At 58.0% G+C, this 15,827-nt stretch overlaps 1 protein-coding gene across 1 annotated transcript in view; it reads right to left on the minus strand.

The window, feature by feature from the left end:
• LOC133355225 (protein S100-A1-like) overlaps positions 1–14,665 on the minus strand; it is a 14,941-nt gene extending 276 nt beyond the window's left edge. Inside the window, exons 1-3 of the mRNA XM_061572597.1 lie at positions 14,517–14,665; positions 576–727; positions 1–82 (exon numbers count right to left, since the gene is read on the minus strand). The exon at positions 1–82 is cut by the window's left edge and continues 276 nt beyond it. Coding sequence (XP_061428581.1) covers positions 1–82; positions 576–719 — 226 coding nt within the window. The 5' untranslated portion in view covers positions 720–727; positions 14,517–14,665. The remainder of the gene's footprint in view (positions 83–575; positions 728–14,516) is intronic.
• Positions 14,666–15,827: the final 1,162 nt, after the last annotated feature.

A 15,827-nucleotide genomic window follows, 5' to 3' on the forward strand; every position in this document is an offset into this window, starting at 1 on the left:
ACTCGGAGAAGTCCAGCTCCCCGTCGCCGTCCGCGTCCAGGTCCTTGAGCAGCTTGTCCACGGTGGTGGGGTCCTTCTTGCCCTGCGACGCACACGGCGGGCGGGCAGACGCACACCACGCGGGGTCAAACAACGCTCGCCCAGACACGCTCACGCGGGCATGAGGGCCTGGCCCCGCCGCCTGGCCACGCCACCATTAGGCCATCCGTCGGCTTCATCGGTCCCGGTCATCATCAGCATCATCGTCACCTCCTCATCCCTTAATCCCAACACCGCGCGACCATCCCTCCCACCTCGCCACCACCGTCACCACGATCGCGTCTCAAGTCGAGTCCGTTGTATCCAGGCGAGAACTCGGAGAGACCACGCGGAGCCTCATTAGCAAGAGTGGCCTGGATCCCTCACCCACCATCATCACCTCACCCTCTACCACCATCCTCACCACCACCACCACCCTCCACCATTCAGATCCTGCCAGACACCAGGTGACCCGGAATTCTACGGAAAAAGTCGTGCGATAGGCGAGCGAGGGGAAGGGGGAGGGGGGGGGGAGCGAGGGGAAGGGGGGGCGGCACCTTGAGGAAGCCGCCCAGCTCGTTAGACACCAGGTCCTTGAGCTCGCGCTTGCTCAGCGTGTACTTGTTGCCCTCCTTGCCGGCGTACTGGTGGAACACCGAGATCAAGTCCTGCATCACCTTCTCCAGGTTGGACACCGACATGTTGAAGGCTGCACGCACAGAGACGACACAGAGAGAAAGAGAGAGACAAAGGCGACTGTGATTGGGGTGGAGGGGGCGATGAGGTTGTTGAAGTTGTTGTGCGGGTTGTCCCGATTGTTGCAGCCAAGCACCGATTAGTCTGTGGGTACGTGAGTAGGTGGGTGGGTAGAGGAGCGGGTGGGTGGGTAGAGGAGCGGGTGGGTGGGTAGGTAGGAGTGGGTGGGTGGGTAGAGGTGTGGTTGTCTTGACAAACAGTTTAAATCTCAGTGGGGGTGGATTCCGATTGAAACTGGACAAATCTGCCGCGACAGTTTCCGTCAACAGCGTAAGATTTTAAACAAAGACAAAGATCCCCCGTGCAGCCTGCACAGGCTGTTGGGACACACCGTGCCCAGGCGCTCGTTGTGAATGCCGAGTCGACCTAGGGGAGGGGAGGGGAGGGCCCAGGAACCAGTTCAGGTGAATTCCCCACCCAGCGCCGGCCGTGCCCGAGAATCGCCGCGCCAACCGCTGCGCCACCGCTCCCCGGAGCACCCGGGCAGGAGGGGGGGCCGAGACGAGGGGGGGGACGCGGCCAATCTCGCGCTTGGGCTCGCGGTCCCCACGGTCGCGCGCAACCCAGATGCTATAGGCTGCGGCTGCGTTCCCGCTCGTCCGTGCGTCTCATCACAAAGCGGGGAGCGGCGGTGTCGAGGTTCACGCGCCACGCTGCGGACCCGGCCACCCGAGTTCAATTCCCGCTCGCGGCCAACTCCTGGCGACGATTATCTGAACCGGTCCGTGCCGGCCTTCACGAGGCGCTGCTGCCTAACAGCGCTCGCCCCAACGCTCCGTTGGGGCTACACGGGAAGCTCTGTGTCTTTGGTTAAAAATCGCATCGTACTGTACAGAGATCTTGCCGCACAAACTCCGTCCTCGGGCCATCTCCGTGTTTGGGTTCCACGTTCACAGATTTAACATCAAAGAGAGCGGCGCGTGATCAACGAGCCAGTGGCGGCGGTCCCACCAACACCACCCCGTGGCCACGGTCCCAGTCCCAACGCAAAGCAGCCAGGCCATCTACACCCCTCCCCCCCAGCCACTCATTCACTCATCTGGCCCTCTACATTAAAATACCAACAACAACAAAAATCACAAATCCCACCAGTCACACAGCTTCCTTGTCACGGCATCATCCCAGCGGCAATGGTTCAAGGCCCCCAAGGCAAACACTCTGGGTTTGAGTCGAGGTGTCTCTGCCACCATCTGCGATTAAACCAGACTCCCAATAACGAGCTGATCGCACGAGTCTCCAACACTCGTGACATTCATGCGCGATGGCGGGATCACGTGGCAGTGGCTCCGCTGCTACACGTGGCTGCCGGCAAATTCTACCCTGGAAGCAGCAGCGAGGGTTGGTGGCTCACGCACACACACACGCGCACACACGCGCACGCACACACACGCACACACACGCACACACACACGCACACACACGCACGCACACACACGCACGCACACGCACACACGCACACACACACGCACACACGCGCGGAGCTTGTGACCCTCCCCACGTCTTCCCGTGGGTGTCAAGGAGGGGCCAACCCCCGTGGCGCCAGGTAGCAGGCGGTGCACCAAAGCGTGGACTCATCTCCGTCCGTTTCCCATCTGTACGGGGATCGAGCGTTGCCCCCCCCCCCTCGCGCAAGGCGTGGGGTTTTCTCCAGTTGCTCCGGGTTCCTTCCAAACGTGGCAAAGTCAGCATTTAAAATCGGTAGAAAATCTCAAAATAAGAACCCCAATAGCAGGTGAAGTGCCAATTGTTTACCCACGGAGCACAGTGCAGTCTCCAACTCTTATTATTATTACATCATTCTCTGGCCTCTACATGATAGGAAGAAAAGGCACAGTGCCTGAAACGTTGCCCGTTATACATTTTAAACAGTTTTTTTATTTTACCAGGTAAAAAAACGCTTTATCAGCAGCGAGCTGGTTATCACAAATCATAGCTCAACGAAGTGGCTTACCACGTGTGGAAATGTATAGCAGCCAAATATTCTCAAACACGTGATGTTGATTCTGAACGTGGCAGGGAAAGAAACTGGAGAACCTGGAGAGAAAAAAATCCACGTGACCACGGTGAGAGAGAGACGCAGCCTCCAAATATCTAGCAGGCGTCGCGGCCGGGATCGAACCCACGACCTCCTGTGTACCAGGCGAGGTAGTTGACACCTCCTAGCCACCGTGGTGCCCATTGCACCGTCCAAGGCCACACGCACGCGCGGCGTTATCACTGCCACCGAATGTGGCGGTGTGGGAGGGGGGGGGGTCGTAGTTCGACGCACAATTACATCGACGCCGCGACACAACGCGACAACAATCCGTGCCGTTGTGGAGCTACAAGGAACAAAGCTCACAAGCGTGCCCAAATGGCTCCACGTCCAAATCCAATCGCCCTCACCACATCATGAAAACCCAAAACCCGCCCAAAGTATTAACGAGCCTCCGTTTGAGAACGCGAAGCGTGCTGGCATCCCGCCACGATCAGCAATGCTTTTTATAAGTTACAACAACAACGAAAAGGCGCCCGTCAATATTTTGAGAGGCCCGGCGTGTTATTTGCACGGCGGGCGCTGGGCACCGAGGCGTCTGGAGAGCCGACGTTCCTCTGGGAGATGGAGCAACGAAAAAAAAGGGGCAAAGGTGGTCGGCACGAAGCTTGAAAGAAAAAAAATCAACTTCAATCGCAAGGATCGGGGGAGAGGCGACCGGTGGCTTGGGGAGGCCTTCATCGAGCAGTGAATGGACCGTGGCCGATGTGGCGAGCAGCAAATGGCAGAGAGGGGGTTGTGACGCCATGGCTTGCTCAGGTGGGTCCTGGGCGGTGGGAACACTTCTCCCCTTCCAAGACGCCCCAGATCAGCGTGGGAAGAGGAGACCAAACACCACTCGAGAGAGAGCTCCCTCTTAGCGAAGGGTCCTTCTGCCAGCAGTTGACGCGAGCGAGCGGCGCAGCTACAGGGCTGCACCTTTGCCCTGCAACTGGGATACGAGGGCGTTGTGATCCACTGCTGGGAGGGATAACAATTTAGGAGGTGGGGGGGGGGGAATCCGTTGAGAACATCAACGGTCGAGAGAAACCCCAACATCACCACAGCGCCATCGTACCAGAAGACTTCGCATCGCCAGCCCGGAAGAAAAGAAACGATACCACGGGTTTCGGCGAACCGCAGAGACACGTGTACACGAAGCACACGTCGGCCTTCCCCGTGCAGAACTGCGCGACGGATCTTTTTTGCACAATACACAAAGGCCGGTCGCTTTGCGCACACGTGTCGCTGCGGTTCGTCGAGAGTGGCGGTTTTCCGGCCCGCGCCGCGAAGTCTTCTGGCACGACGGCGGCGGTTGACGATGGGATTCTCTCGAGCGTTTATTCGGTGAGATGTTATTGCCCCAGCCGACATCCATTGACATGTTGCACCCATATGTTCCCTCAATGCCCCCAAGAGATCTAGGGGGGGGGGGGGGGATGCAGATATTTTCTCTGCATTTCCAGGTCGACGCTTCGGTCTATGGGTGACCGAGATGTTTCCCCGTGTGGCCCCCAGGCGATGGAACGCTCGTCCATGAGGCATCAAGGATTTCTCAGAGTCTGTGGACAGTTTGCAAATGAGTCTTAAAACCTATTCATTATTTTTATGACGAGTGTCTGCTGTTGCTTGTGTCCTGTGCGGCGCTTCGAGATTCTTGATGAAAAGCGCTGTACAAACGGAACTTATTGTACTACTTTGTTGGCATTAGCGCAGCTCAGGCGGTTGGCGACCTGCGGCTCCGGAGTCGCGTGCGGCTCTTTAAGGACCGCTGCTTCGTGGCGTTACTTCAGGACCACCACCACCGTCTCTCGCATTCACCACCACAATGCATTGCGGCTCTTGAAATGTTGGAGGGGTTTTTGCTTTGTTTTACAGAACTCGAGATAAATGTATCTTCTTGTTGTGTTGGTTGCAGACCCCTACCTAGCTGAATGGGCCCTGCAAGTGGGGATACCAAGCATCGGTGACTTGTACTGCGCTTCTTCTACCGTCGCACGCTTGCTGATGTAGATGCAGAGCAACTGCAAAGTCACATTCAGCTGGTCAAGCCCAGATATAACCGCGTCAGGAGCAGCGGACTGGATCATCGCCGTGACGCTGCCTTCGTATTTGTGGATGGGCCATTGCGTCGTTGTATGCGGTCTGTTCTGGATGACCACAGTCGCACACTGCTGGAGTTTTTTTTACTTACATTCGTCAGGCAGCCAGATCTCCTGCCATGGTTTGTGTAGTGAATGCAGTTTGGGGTGGACCGTGATCTTCCTTTCAAGATCAACCCCAGGGATTGTCTTCGTTTTTTCTCAAGGCGTACAATTGCGTGTTCTTCCAAACTAGCGCTGGCGAGTCCTGATGCAGATGCCACCGGTCTACAGTTGTCCAGACCTCCATCACATTTGCTGGGACAAAAAATAAAAACCGAGGGACCCACAATTCGGTTCTTTTCAGAACGTGTCCACTGCGTTGGTGTTCGCAGGTGCACTGTGTGGTCTCGACAATACCACCCGGGTCTGTTCCGTGACCTCCTGCCAGCCAGCCTTCGACATTTCGCTTGGCCTCAAAGTGCACCTAGCCTGGCACGAGCACCACATGGTGACGAGGTCACCGCCACTTAGTGGCAAGCTGCGGTGGTTGTTGTTGTTGTGTTCTCGGGTCTTGGCACTGCGTTGTTGTGCCCAGGGATCTGCTTCGGGTGACTATTTTTTGTGCAACATATAAAAAAAATCGGCAATTAGAAGAAAACCGCACCACAGAGACGCGAGCTCAGAGTTCCACAGCCAAACAGCCGCCTTCACGAGAGAGGGGGACATGGCGCGGAGGCCCAAACGAGCGGCGTTGTTTGTAGCCAGGCCACGATGAGCAGCGTGGCGCATCTGGCACAGAGCCCCACTCCGTTCGTCGCTTCTAAATCGGCCCTCAAACAGGAGGAGTTTGCTCGATCAGAGAAAGAAAAGTAAAACACACACACACACGAGAAATATTAATACTCCCCGTCGCCTCATCACGCTCTGGGAGATGCCAAGTCACGGGCTCCACCGTGGAGGGCACGATGCTGACCGCGCGTTCGCGGTCGCGAGATCGCGCACGGCGTGGCGTGGCGCATTGCCGCGAGAGCGCAGTGGCAATGTAGTTCAAAATGACACTCCTATTACAAATAATCTTATGCCTCGAGCTTCCCAGGCTGCATACTGGCTGGGCTACTGTCGACCCCGACAAGTGGCTGCGTTGTTTTTGTGGCTGCGGCCACAGACAAAGGGAGCTACACACACACAGTCATCAGGACGCCATCTTGGCAGGGGGCACGCTGTGCGTGTGGGAATGAGGGGGTGGAGTGGAAAATACTTAAAGGAACACGCATTCCGCCGTGTTCATGGACAAATAAGCGTTCATTTTGTAACAAGAAAAATTATTGCAAGCGTTTGCTTTCGGTTTATTTCATTTTAATGCTGGTGGAAGTAATTTCGGCCCATCTCTAGAGCCTGTTTTCCTGAAAGTTTCCCCCGGATTGGAGTGGTTCGCTCGGCTGACTGCAGTCTCCTACCCTCCTCCCACCCACCGCTGACTGGGCCTGGCTCACAGCAGGTGGCCTCTGCCCACCAGAGCAATGCATCACACACACTATCCAACCAGAATTTAACAAATATAATATAGCGATGTCGTCTATATATTGTCGATGCAGCAAGAACAGTGTAAGAAAATTTTCGATATTTACAAACGCAACATTTATAGTGATTTATCATTGAACATGTTTAATGACTCTGGTTTGATGGATCCTCGGTTATCCAATATCTACTGCAATGTATTATACTTCATGTTGGCAACAATAAAAAACATGATCTGCCAGTTATTTTGGTTATTTTAATTCTGCAAAGTTATTCAACGTTGTCGGTAAGCAACAAAATATCATCGTAGAGCAACAAATGTCATGGCAGAGAAGTGGGAGTAATGAACGCAGGCGACTGACACTGTTCATTTAAAATTGATGTTTATAAAAAATAAGTATTACCTATTTTTATTTTAACAGTTAAGGAGGTCCACTGAGCTTTGTAGCTTTTTTTCAGAAGCGACCTGGTCACAAATGATAGCTCAACGAAGCGGCGATTCGTCGTGGGGGAACTTACAGCAGCCGAATACTCTAAAATGGGTGAATGTTGATTATGAAACGTGGAAGGGCAAAACCGAAGGACCCGGTGAGAGACACGCAAACTACAAATATACAGCAGCAGGCGTCAGGGTCACGATTGGACCCACGACCTCCTGGACACCAGGCGAGACAGTTAACATCTCCTCGCCACCACTGAAAGCGATTTCCCCACTCGCGTGAGCGTCGAGGGCACCTCTACTCGCCCTCCTGCTTACAGCCCTACAGAGCCAGTGGTGGACATTCCACATTCCTATGGCGCCACCGCGAGATGTGAACTACATTTCTCCCAGTGTCATTTTTTTCTCCGGCATATTCACATCCTAGAGAACATTGTACGATTACATACAGCGGCAGATGGAGGGCTTGCACATGGCGCGAGTATTGGAGGGTTGTGAGAGGAGCTTGACCAATCACAGCCTCCCTTACCACAGCCACGGGTTTTCAGCGGACTCTAATAAAGAACGGTGATTATAATGACACAGTGTTAGTTTTATAATGCTCACGTACCTTCACCGGGTATCATTATTTGCTGTTACTGCCTTGAAAAGGAAAGCCAAATGGCGGACGTTTCCCCCTTCATAGCACGTGAAGGGCCATTGCCTGATACGTCGCTTGTCTCATTTTTGCACTCCAATCGTCTTCGTTGTGATAACGGTCTGATCCAGTGGCCTCTCCTGGACATCTGGAGACTAAAGAGCTTCATAGCTTATCGGATTTCCTCGAGGATAAATAAATAGGATTCGGATTCTTTATTTTAAGGCCACGGTGTTATTCCTGACCAATGTATTGGTGGTGGTGGAGTACTTAAAATCAGGTAACAAGTGGGGGGCACATCGTGCCTCTGTAGTGGGGGGCACTGGGACGGGTGACGTTTCACGGGGGGGGGGGGGGGGGCGGAATCCCCTGACGAAGGAATCGACTGTGGAGATGGCGAGTCTCGCACGGAGCGAGACTCGCCATCACTTCGCCTCGCAGGGCAGAGCCGCAGCAGCAGGCAACACAAGCCCGCAGCAGCAGGCAGCACAAGCCCGCAGCAGCAGGCAGCACAAGCCCGCAGCAGCAGGCAACACAAGCCCGCAGCAGCAGGCAGCACAAGCCCGCAGCAGCAGCAGGCAACACAAGCCCGCAGCAGCAGCAGGCAACACAAGCCCGCAGCAGCAGCAGGCAACACAAGCCCGCAGCAGCAGCAGGCAACACAAGCCCGCAGCAGCAGCAGGCAACACAAGCCCGCAGCAGCAGGCGGCAACACAAGCCCGCAGCAGCAGCAGGCAACACAAGCCCGCAGCAGCAGGCGGCAACACAAGCCCGCAGCAGCAGGCGGCAACACAAGCCCGCAGCAGCAGGCGGCAACACAAGCCCGCAGCAGCAGGCGGCAACACAAGCCCGCAGCAGCAGGCAGCACAAGCCCGCAGCAGCAGGCAGCACAAGCCCGCAGCAGCAGGCAACACAAGCCCACAGCAGCAGACAGCACAAGCCCGCAGCAGCAGACAGCACAAGTCTACAGCAGCAGACAGCACAAGCCCGCAGCAGCAGACAGCACAAGTCTACAGCAGCAGACAGCACAAGTCTACAGCAGCAGACAGCACAAGCCTACAGCAGCAGACAGCCGCAGCAGCAGGAGAGGCAGCGGTGATGATGATGGGCCGTGCGTGGGGGTGATGGGTGGGGGGGCGGAGTGATGGGCGGAGAGGGCGGTGATGGGCCGGGGGGGGGGGGCAAGGCAGTGGGATGCCATCATTGCGCAACACTCGCCACGCTCACCACTCCCTGCGCTCACCACATTCCTCACCTGGACGACACCGCTATGCACTGCACCACTCCCTCCCCCTCTCTTTCTTATTACACCGCACCCTGTGGACTCACCACCCACTCACCCACACTGTCCCGTGACTCACCACCCACTCACCCACACTGTCCCGTGACTCACCACCCACTCACCCACACTGTCCCGTGACTCACCACCCACTCACCCACACTGTCCCGTGACTCACCACCCACTCACCCACACTGTCCCGTGACTCACCACCCACTCACCCACACTGTCCCGTGACTCACCACCCACTCACCCACACTGTCCCGTGACTCACCACCCACTCACCCACACTGTCCCGTGACTCACCACCCACTCACCCACACTGTCCCGTGACTCACCACCCACTCACCCACTCCCCGCACCACGCCGGTGGCCACATTCCAGAGCGGCCGCGTCAAGCGGGGGGGGGGGGGGGGGGGGGAGAGTGGGGGGGGGGGAGTGGGGGGGGAGTGGGGGGGGAGAGTGGGGTGGAGAGTGTGTGGAGCGTTTGGGGAGTACAGAGTGAGGGGAGAGATGGCGAGATACAGGGTGGGGAGATTAGAAGAGAGTGGTGGGGGTGAGTGGTGGGGGTGGGTGGTGGGGGTGGTGGGGGTGGGGGGGCCACACCTTCACCCCGCGCCTCAGGAATGTGGCGCGACCTGCGCAGGTGGGTGGCGATGGTGAGTGGGGTGAGGCGATGGTGAGGTGATGGTGATGGTGAGTGGGGTGAGGTGATGGTGATGGGGAGTGGGGTGAGGTGATGGTGAGTGGGGTGAGGTGATGGTGAGGCGATGGTGAGGTGATGGTGAGGCGATGGTGAGTGGGGCGAGGCGATGGTGAGTGGGGCGAGGCGATGGTGAGTGGGGCGAGGCGATGGTGAGTGGGGCGAGGCGATGGTGAGTGGGGCGAGGTGATGGTGATGGTGAGTGGGGCGAGGTGATGGTGATGGTGAGTGGGGTATGGTGATGGTGAGTGGGGTGAGGTGATGGTGAGTGGGGTGAGGTGATGGTGAGTGGGGTGAGGTGATGGTGAGTGGGGTGAGGTGATGGTGAGTGGGGTGAGGTGATGGTGAGTGGGGTGAGGTGATGGTGAGTGGGGTGAGGTGATGGTGAGTGGGTGAGGTGATGGTGAGTGGGGTGAGGTGATGGTGAGTGGGGTGAGGTGATGGTGAGTGGGGTGAGGTGATGGTGAGTTGGGTGAGGCGATGGTGAGTGGGGTGAGGTGATGGTGAGGCGATGGTGAGTGGGGTGAGGTGATGGTGAGGTGATGGTGAGTGGGGTGAGGCGATGGTGAGTGGGGTGAGGCGATGGTGAGTGGGGTGAGGCGATGGTGAGGTGATGGTGAGTGGGGCGAGGTGATGGTGAGTGGGGGTGAGGTGATGGTGATGGTTGAGTGGGGTGAGGCGATGGTGAGTGGGGTGAGGCGATGGTGAGTGGGGTGAGGCGATGGTGAGGGTGATGGTGAGTGGGGCGAGTGATGGTGAAGGTGATGGTGATGGTGAGTGGGGTGAGGCGATGGTGAGTGGGGTGAGGCGAGGTGATGGTGAGTGGGGTGAGGGTGATGGTGAGGTGATGGTGAGTGGGGTGAGGTGATGGTGAGTGGGGTGAGGTGATGGTGAGTGGGGTGAGGTGATGGTGAGTGGGGTGAGGTGATGGTGAGGTGAGGTGAGGTGATGGTGAGTGGGGTGAGGTGATGGTGAGGCGATGGTGAGTGGGGGTGAGGTGATGGTGAGTGGGGTGAGGCGATGGTGAGGCGATGGTGAGTGGGGCGAGGCGATGGTGAGTGGGGTGAGGTGATGGCGAGTGGGGTGAGGTGATGGTGAGTGGGGCGATGGCGAGTGGGGCGAGGTGATGGTGAGTGGGGCGAGGCGATGGTGAGTGGGGTGAGGGTATGGTGATGGTGAGCGGGGTGAGGCGATGGTGAGCGGGGTGAGGTGATTGTGAGCGGGGTGAGGCGATGGTGAGCGGGGTGAGGTGATGGTGAGGTGATGGTGAGGCGATGGCGAGTGGGGTGAGGTGTTGGCGAGTGGAGTGAGGTGATGGTGAGTGGGGTGAGGTGATGGTGAGGCGATGGTGAGTGGGGTGAGGTGTTGGTGAGTGGGTGAGGCGATGGTGAGTGGGGTGAGGTGTTGGTGAGTGGGGTGAGGCGATAGTGACGGAGGCAGCCGAGCGGAATTCACGCGGACAAAATCCGCGCTCTGCAGCTGCAGCGAGACCCGCCTAGAGCCACACCCAGAGGGTCAGAGACACGGGGGGAGACAGAGACACGGGGGGAGACAGAGACACGGGGGGAGACAGAGACACGGGGGGAGACAGAGACACGGCGAGACAGAGACAGAGAGACACGGGGGGAGACAGAGAGACACGCCTAGAGGGTCAGAGACACGGGGCGAGGACAGAGACACGGGGGGGAGACAGAGAACGGGGGGGAGACAGAGACACGGGGGGGAGACAGAGACACGGGGGGGAGACAGAGACACGGGGGGGAGACAGAGACACGGGGGGGAGACAGAGACACGGGGGGGAGACAGAGACACGGGGGGGAGACAGAGACACGGGGGGGAGACAGAGACACGGGGGGGAGACAGAGACACGGGGGGGAGACAGAGACACGGGGGGGAGACAGAGACACGGGGGGGAGACAGAGACACGGGGGGGAGACAGAGACACGGGGGGGAGACAGAGACACGGGGGGGGAGACAGAGACACGGGGGGGAGACAGAGACACGGGGGGGAGACAGAGACACGGGGGGGAGACAGAGACACGGGGGGGAGACAGAGACACGGGGGGGGAGACAGAGACACGGGGGGGAGACAGAGACACGGGGGGGAGACAGAGACACGGGGGGGAGACAGAGACACGGGGGGGAGACAGAGACACGGGGGGGAGACAGAGACACGGGGGGAGACAGAGACACGGGGGGGAGACAGAGACACGGGGGGGAGACAGAGACACGGGGGGGAGACAGAGACACGGGGGGGAGACAGAGACACGGGGGGAGACAGAGACACGGGGGGAGACAGAGACACGGGGGGAGACAGAGACACGCCTAGAGCCACGCCCAGAGGGTCAGAGACACGGGGGGACGGAGGGACAGAGACACGGCGAGACAGAGACACGGTGGGAGACAAAGCCACGGGGGGACAGAGACACGCTGAGACAAACGGTGTCTGTCTCTGTTATTGCAAACGGAGATCGAAAAAGTTGTGGGGCGAATTCAGAGAGAGATACAATGGAGATTGGGACTCACAGGGGAACATCTACCACAACCACCAACACCACCACAACCATCTACCACAGCCACCAACCACAACCACCACCACCACCACATCACCAGGTGAGCGAGCTCTCGCCCTCACCTGGCGCCCCCGAGATACGCAACCCAAGGCGGAGCCTGGATCGTGCTGGATGGGCGACCACTGTGCATGAGCCGGGTGCCATAGGCCGCGCTGGTGGGCAGCAGAGAAGCGATGCAGCCAACGCCACTGTTGGACTGCACTTCTGCGCTCCCGCGTCGATGCTGAACACCGCGTGACCACCGCCAGCAGCGGCGCGCGCGGCGACCTGCGTGGCCAGGCGTGGTCTAAGGTGGTGAAGTTGGTCTAAGGTGGTGAAGTTGGTCTAAGGTGGTGAAGCGTGGTCTAAGGTGGTGAAGTGCGGTCTAAGGTGGTGAAACGTGGTCTAAGGTGGTGAAGTTGGTCTAAGGTGGTGAAGTTGGTCTAAGGTGGTGAAGTTGGTCTAAGGTGGTGAAGCGTGGTCTAAGGTGGTGAAGCGCGGTCTAAGGTGGTGAAGCGCGGTATAAGGTGGTGAAGTTGGTCTAAGGTGGTGAAGCGTGGTCTAAGGTGGCGAAGTGCGGTCTAAGGTGGTGAAGCGTGGTCTAAGGTGGTGAGTTGGTCTAAGGTGGTGAAGTTGGTCTAAGGTGGTGAAGCGCGGTATAAGGTGGTGAAGTCGGTCTAAGGTGGTGAAGCGTGGTCTAAGGTGGTGAAGTGCGGTCTAAGGTGGTGAAGCGTGGTCTAAGGTGGTGAAGTTGGTCTAAGGTGGTGAAGCGTGGTCTAAGGTGGTGAAGTGTGGTCTAAGGTGTGAAGTGTGGTCTAAGGTGGGAAGCGTGGTCTAAGGTGGTGAAGTGCGGTCTAAGGTGGTGAAGCGTGGTCTAAGGTGAAGTGCGGTCTAAGGTGGTGAAGTGCGGTCTAAGGTGAAGCGTGGTCTAAGGTGGTGAAGCGTGGTCTAAGGTGGTGAAGCGTGGTCTAAGGTGGTGAAGTGCGGTCTAAGGTGAAGCGTGGTCTAAGGTGGTGAAGCGTGGTCTAAGGTGGTGAAGTGCGGTCTAAGGTGAAGTGTGGTCTAAGGTGGTGAAGCGTGGTCTAAGGTGGTGAAGTGCGGTCTAAGGTGAAGCGTGGTCTAAGGTGGTGAAGTGCGGTCTAAGGTGAAGCGTGGTCTAAGGTGAAGTGTGGTCTAAGGTGGTGAAGCGTGGTCTAAGGTGAAGTGTGGTCTAAGGTGAAGTGTGGTCTAAGGTGAAGCGTGGTCTAAGGTGAAGTGCGGTCTAAGGTGAAGTGTGGTCTAAGGTGAAGCGTGGTCTAAGGTGAAGTGTGGTCTAAGGTGGTGAAGCGTGGTCTAAGGTGAAGTGCGGTCTAAGGTGAAGTGCGGTCTAAGGTGAAGTGCGGTCTAAGGTGAAGTGCGGTCTAAGGTGAAGTGTGGTCTAAGGTGAAGTGCGGTCTAAGGTGAAGTGTGGTCTAAGGTGGTGAAGCGTGGTCTAAGGTGGTGAAGCGTGGTCTAAGGTGAAGTGCGGTCTAAGGTGAAGTGCGGTCTAAGGTGAAGTGTGGTCTAAGGTGAAGTGTGGTCTAAGGTGAAGCGTGGTCTAAGGTGAAGCGTGGTCTAAGGTGAAGTGCGGTCTAAGGTGAAGCGTGGTCTAAGGTGAAGCGTGGTCTAAGGTGAAGTCGGTCTAAGGTGAAGTCGGTCTAAGGTGGTGAAGTCGGTCTACGGAGGCAAAGGGGACCCGTGTAGCCTCCAGACAGCTGGTTTGGGGAAAGTTGCCGTGAACAAGGCCGCTGGGCTGCCGACAGCAACCACGCCCGGCCGCCTTTGTCTTCCCAGCGCCGGCGCGTTACGCATCATGAGCCGGGCCACACGCGTTATACAGAGGGACGAGTAGACCAAGGGTGGCTACCCAGGTTATGGGATTCGTCGCCTCTTTGATGGCCGTGAGCGGGATTCGAACTCGGGACACCAATACGGACCGTCGGTTCAGTGCGCTAACCATTGCGCCACCGCTCTCCATCGAGTTCGTTCAATGCAACATTAAAAACGCACACGTATGTACTGTATATGTATGTTGGACTTATTTCGCACCGTACGTAGCCAACCGTGCTAATCGGAGGTGCGGTGTGTGGGTGGGATAAACTCCACACACAGACCAGCGAGACGCGTCCGTGGCCATGCCACCACAAACCGTGGCTCGCCAGAGAGAGAGACAGAGAGAGAGTGAGACAGAGAGAGAGACAGAGAGAGAGACAGAGAGAGCTCACCGTGGCTCAGAGTCCGAGACGCGCAGGACACTAAAGCGAGGCCACAGTCGCGCCAGTGCGCCCAGAGCAACCCACACCCGCAGGCGGGAGAGCGACACGACAACTCGCCGTGACGAGCGCAGCAGCAGCAGCAGACCTCATCAGTGGCATCGACCTCCTCCCGAACAACAACATCATCATCATAAACAACATCAACATCATCATCAACATCGCTGCTGCTGCTGCTGCTCCGACTGGCATCGTGCCCGCGAGGAGACCGCGCGCGCAGCGCACCGTAGCTGGGTGCTTGGAGGCGAGTAGGAGGACTGGACGAGCCGGAGGAGGCGAAGACTCGACGAGGGAGGCGGATGAACCGGTCTGGAAAATAGTTGAGCGGCACGGAAATTGTTCAATTTATGTCGAGGAGCGGTGGGATGCGGTGACCAACGGCGAGGCGGAGAGGTGCGGTGGGCGGGGAATCCATCACGATCGATTTGCTCTCCTCCCTCCCCCCGCCACACCCTGCCCCCCCCCCCCCACACACTCACTCACCGCAGTAAACCTGCCTCTCCCCTCTCATCTCACTCCACTCCCCTCCACGCTCTCTCCTGCCTCTCCCCTCTCATCTCACTCCACTCCCCTCCACGCACTCTCCTGCCTCTCCCCTCTCATCTCACTCTACTCCCCTCCACGCACTCTCCTACCTCTCCCCTCTCATCTCACTCCACTACCTCCACGCACTCTCCCCTCTCATCTCACTCTACTCCCCTCCACGCACTCTCCTACCTCTCCCCTCTCATGTCACTCCACTCCACGCACTCTCCTGCCTCTCCCCTCTCATCTCGCTCCACTCCCCTCCACGCACTCTCCTGCCTCTCCCCTCTCATCTCACTCCACTCCCCTCCACGCACTCTCCTGCCTCTTCCCACTCATCTCGCTCCACTCCCCTCCACGCACTCTCCCCTCTCATCTCACTCCACTCCACGCACTCTCCTGCCTCTCCCCTCTCATCTCACTCCACTCCCCTCCACGCACTCTCCCCTCTCATCTCACTCCACTCCACGCACTCTCCTACCTCTCCCCTCTCATCTCACTCCACTCCCCTCCACGCACTCTCCCCTCTCATCTCGCTCCACTCCCCTCCACGCACTCTCCCCTCTCATCTCACTCCACTCCCCTCCACGCACTCTCCCCTCTCATCTCACTCCACTCCACGCACTCTCCTACCTCTCCCCTCTCATCTCACTCCACTCCCCTCCACGCACTCTCCCCTCTCATCTCACTCCACTCCACGCACTCTCCTACCTCTCCCCTCTCATCTCACTCCACTCCCCTCCACGCACTCTCCCCTCTCATCTCACTCCACTCCACGCACTCTCCTGCCTCTCCCCTCTCATCTCACTCCACTCCCCTCCACGCACTCTCCCCTCTCATCTCACTCCACTCCACGCACTCTCCTGCCTCTCCCCTCTCATCTCACTCCACTCCCCTCCACGCACTCTCCCCTCTCATCTCACTCCACTCCACGCACTCTCCTACCTCTCCCCTCTCATCTCACTCCACTCCCCTCCACGCACTCTCCCCTCTCATCTCACTCCACTCCAC

Source organism: Lethenteron reissneri, chromosome 50, assembly GCF_015708825.2.
Source record: "Lethenteron reissneri isolate LAM-NWPU_2019-01 chromosome 50, ASM1570882v1, whole genome shotgun sequence".
Lineage (NCBI taxonomy): Eukaryota > Metazoa > Chordata > Hyperoartia > Petromyzontiformes > Petromyzontidae > Lethenteron > Lethenteron reissneri.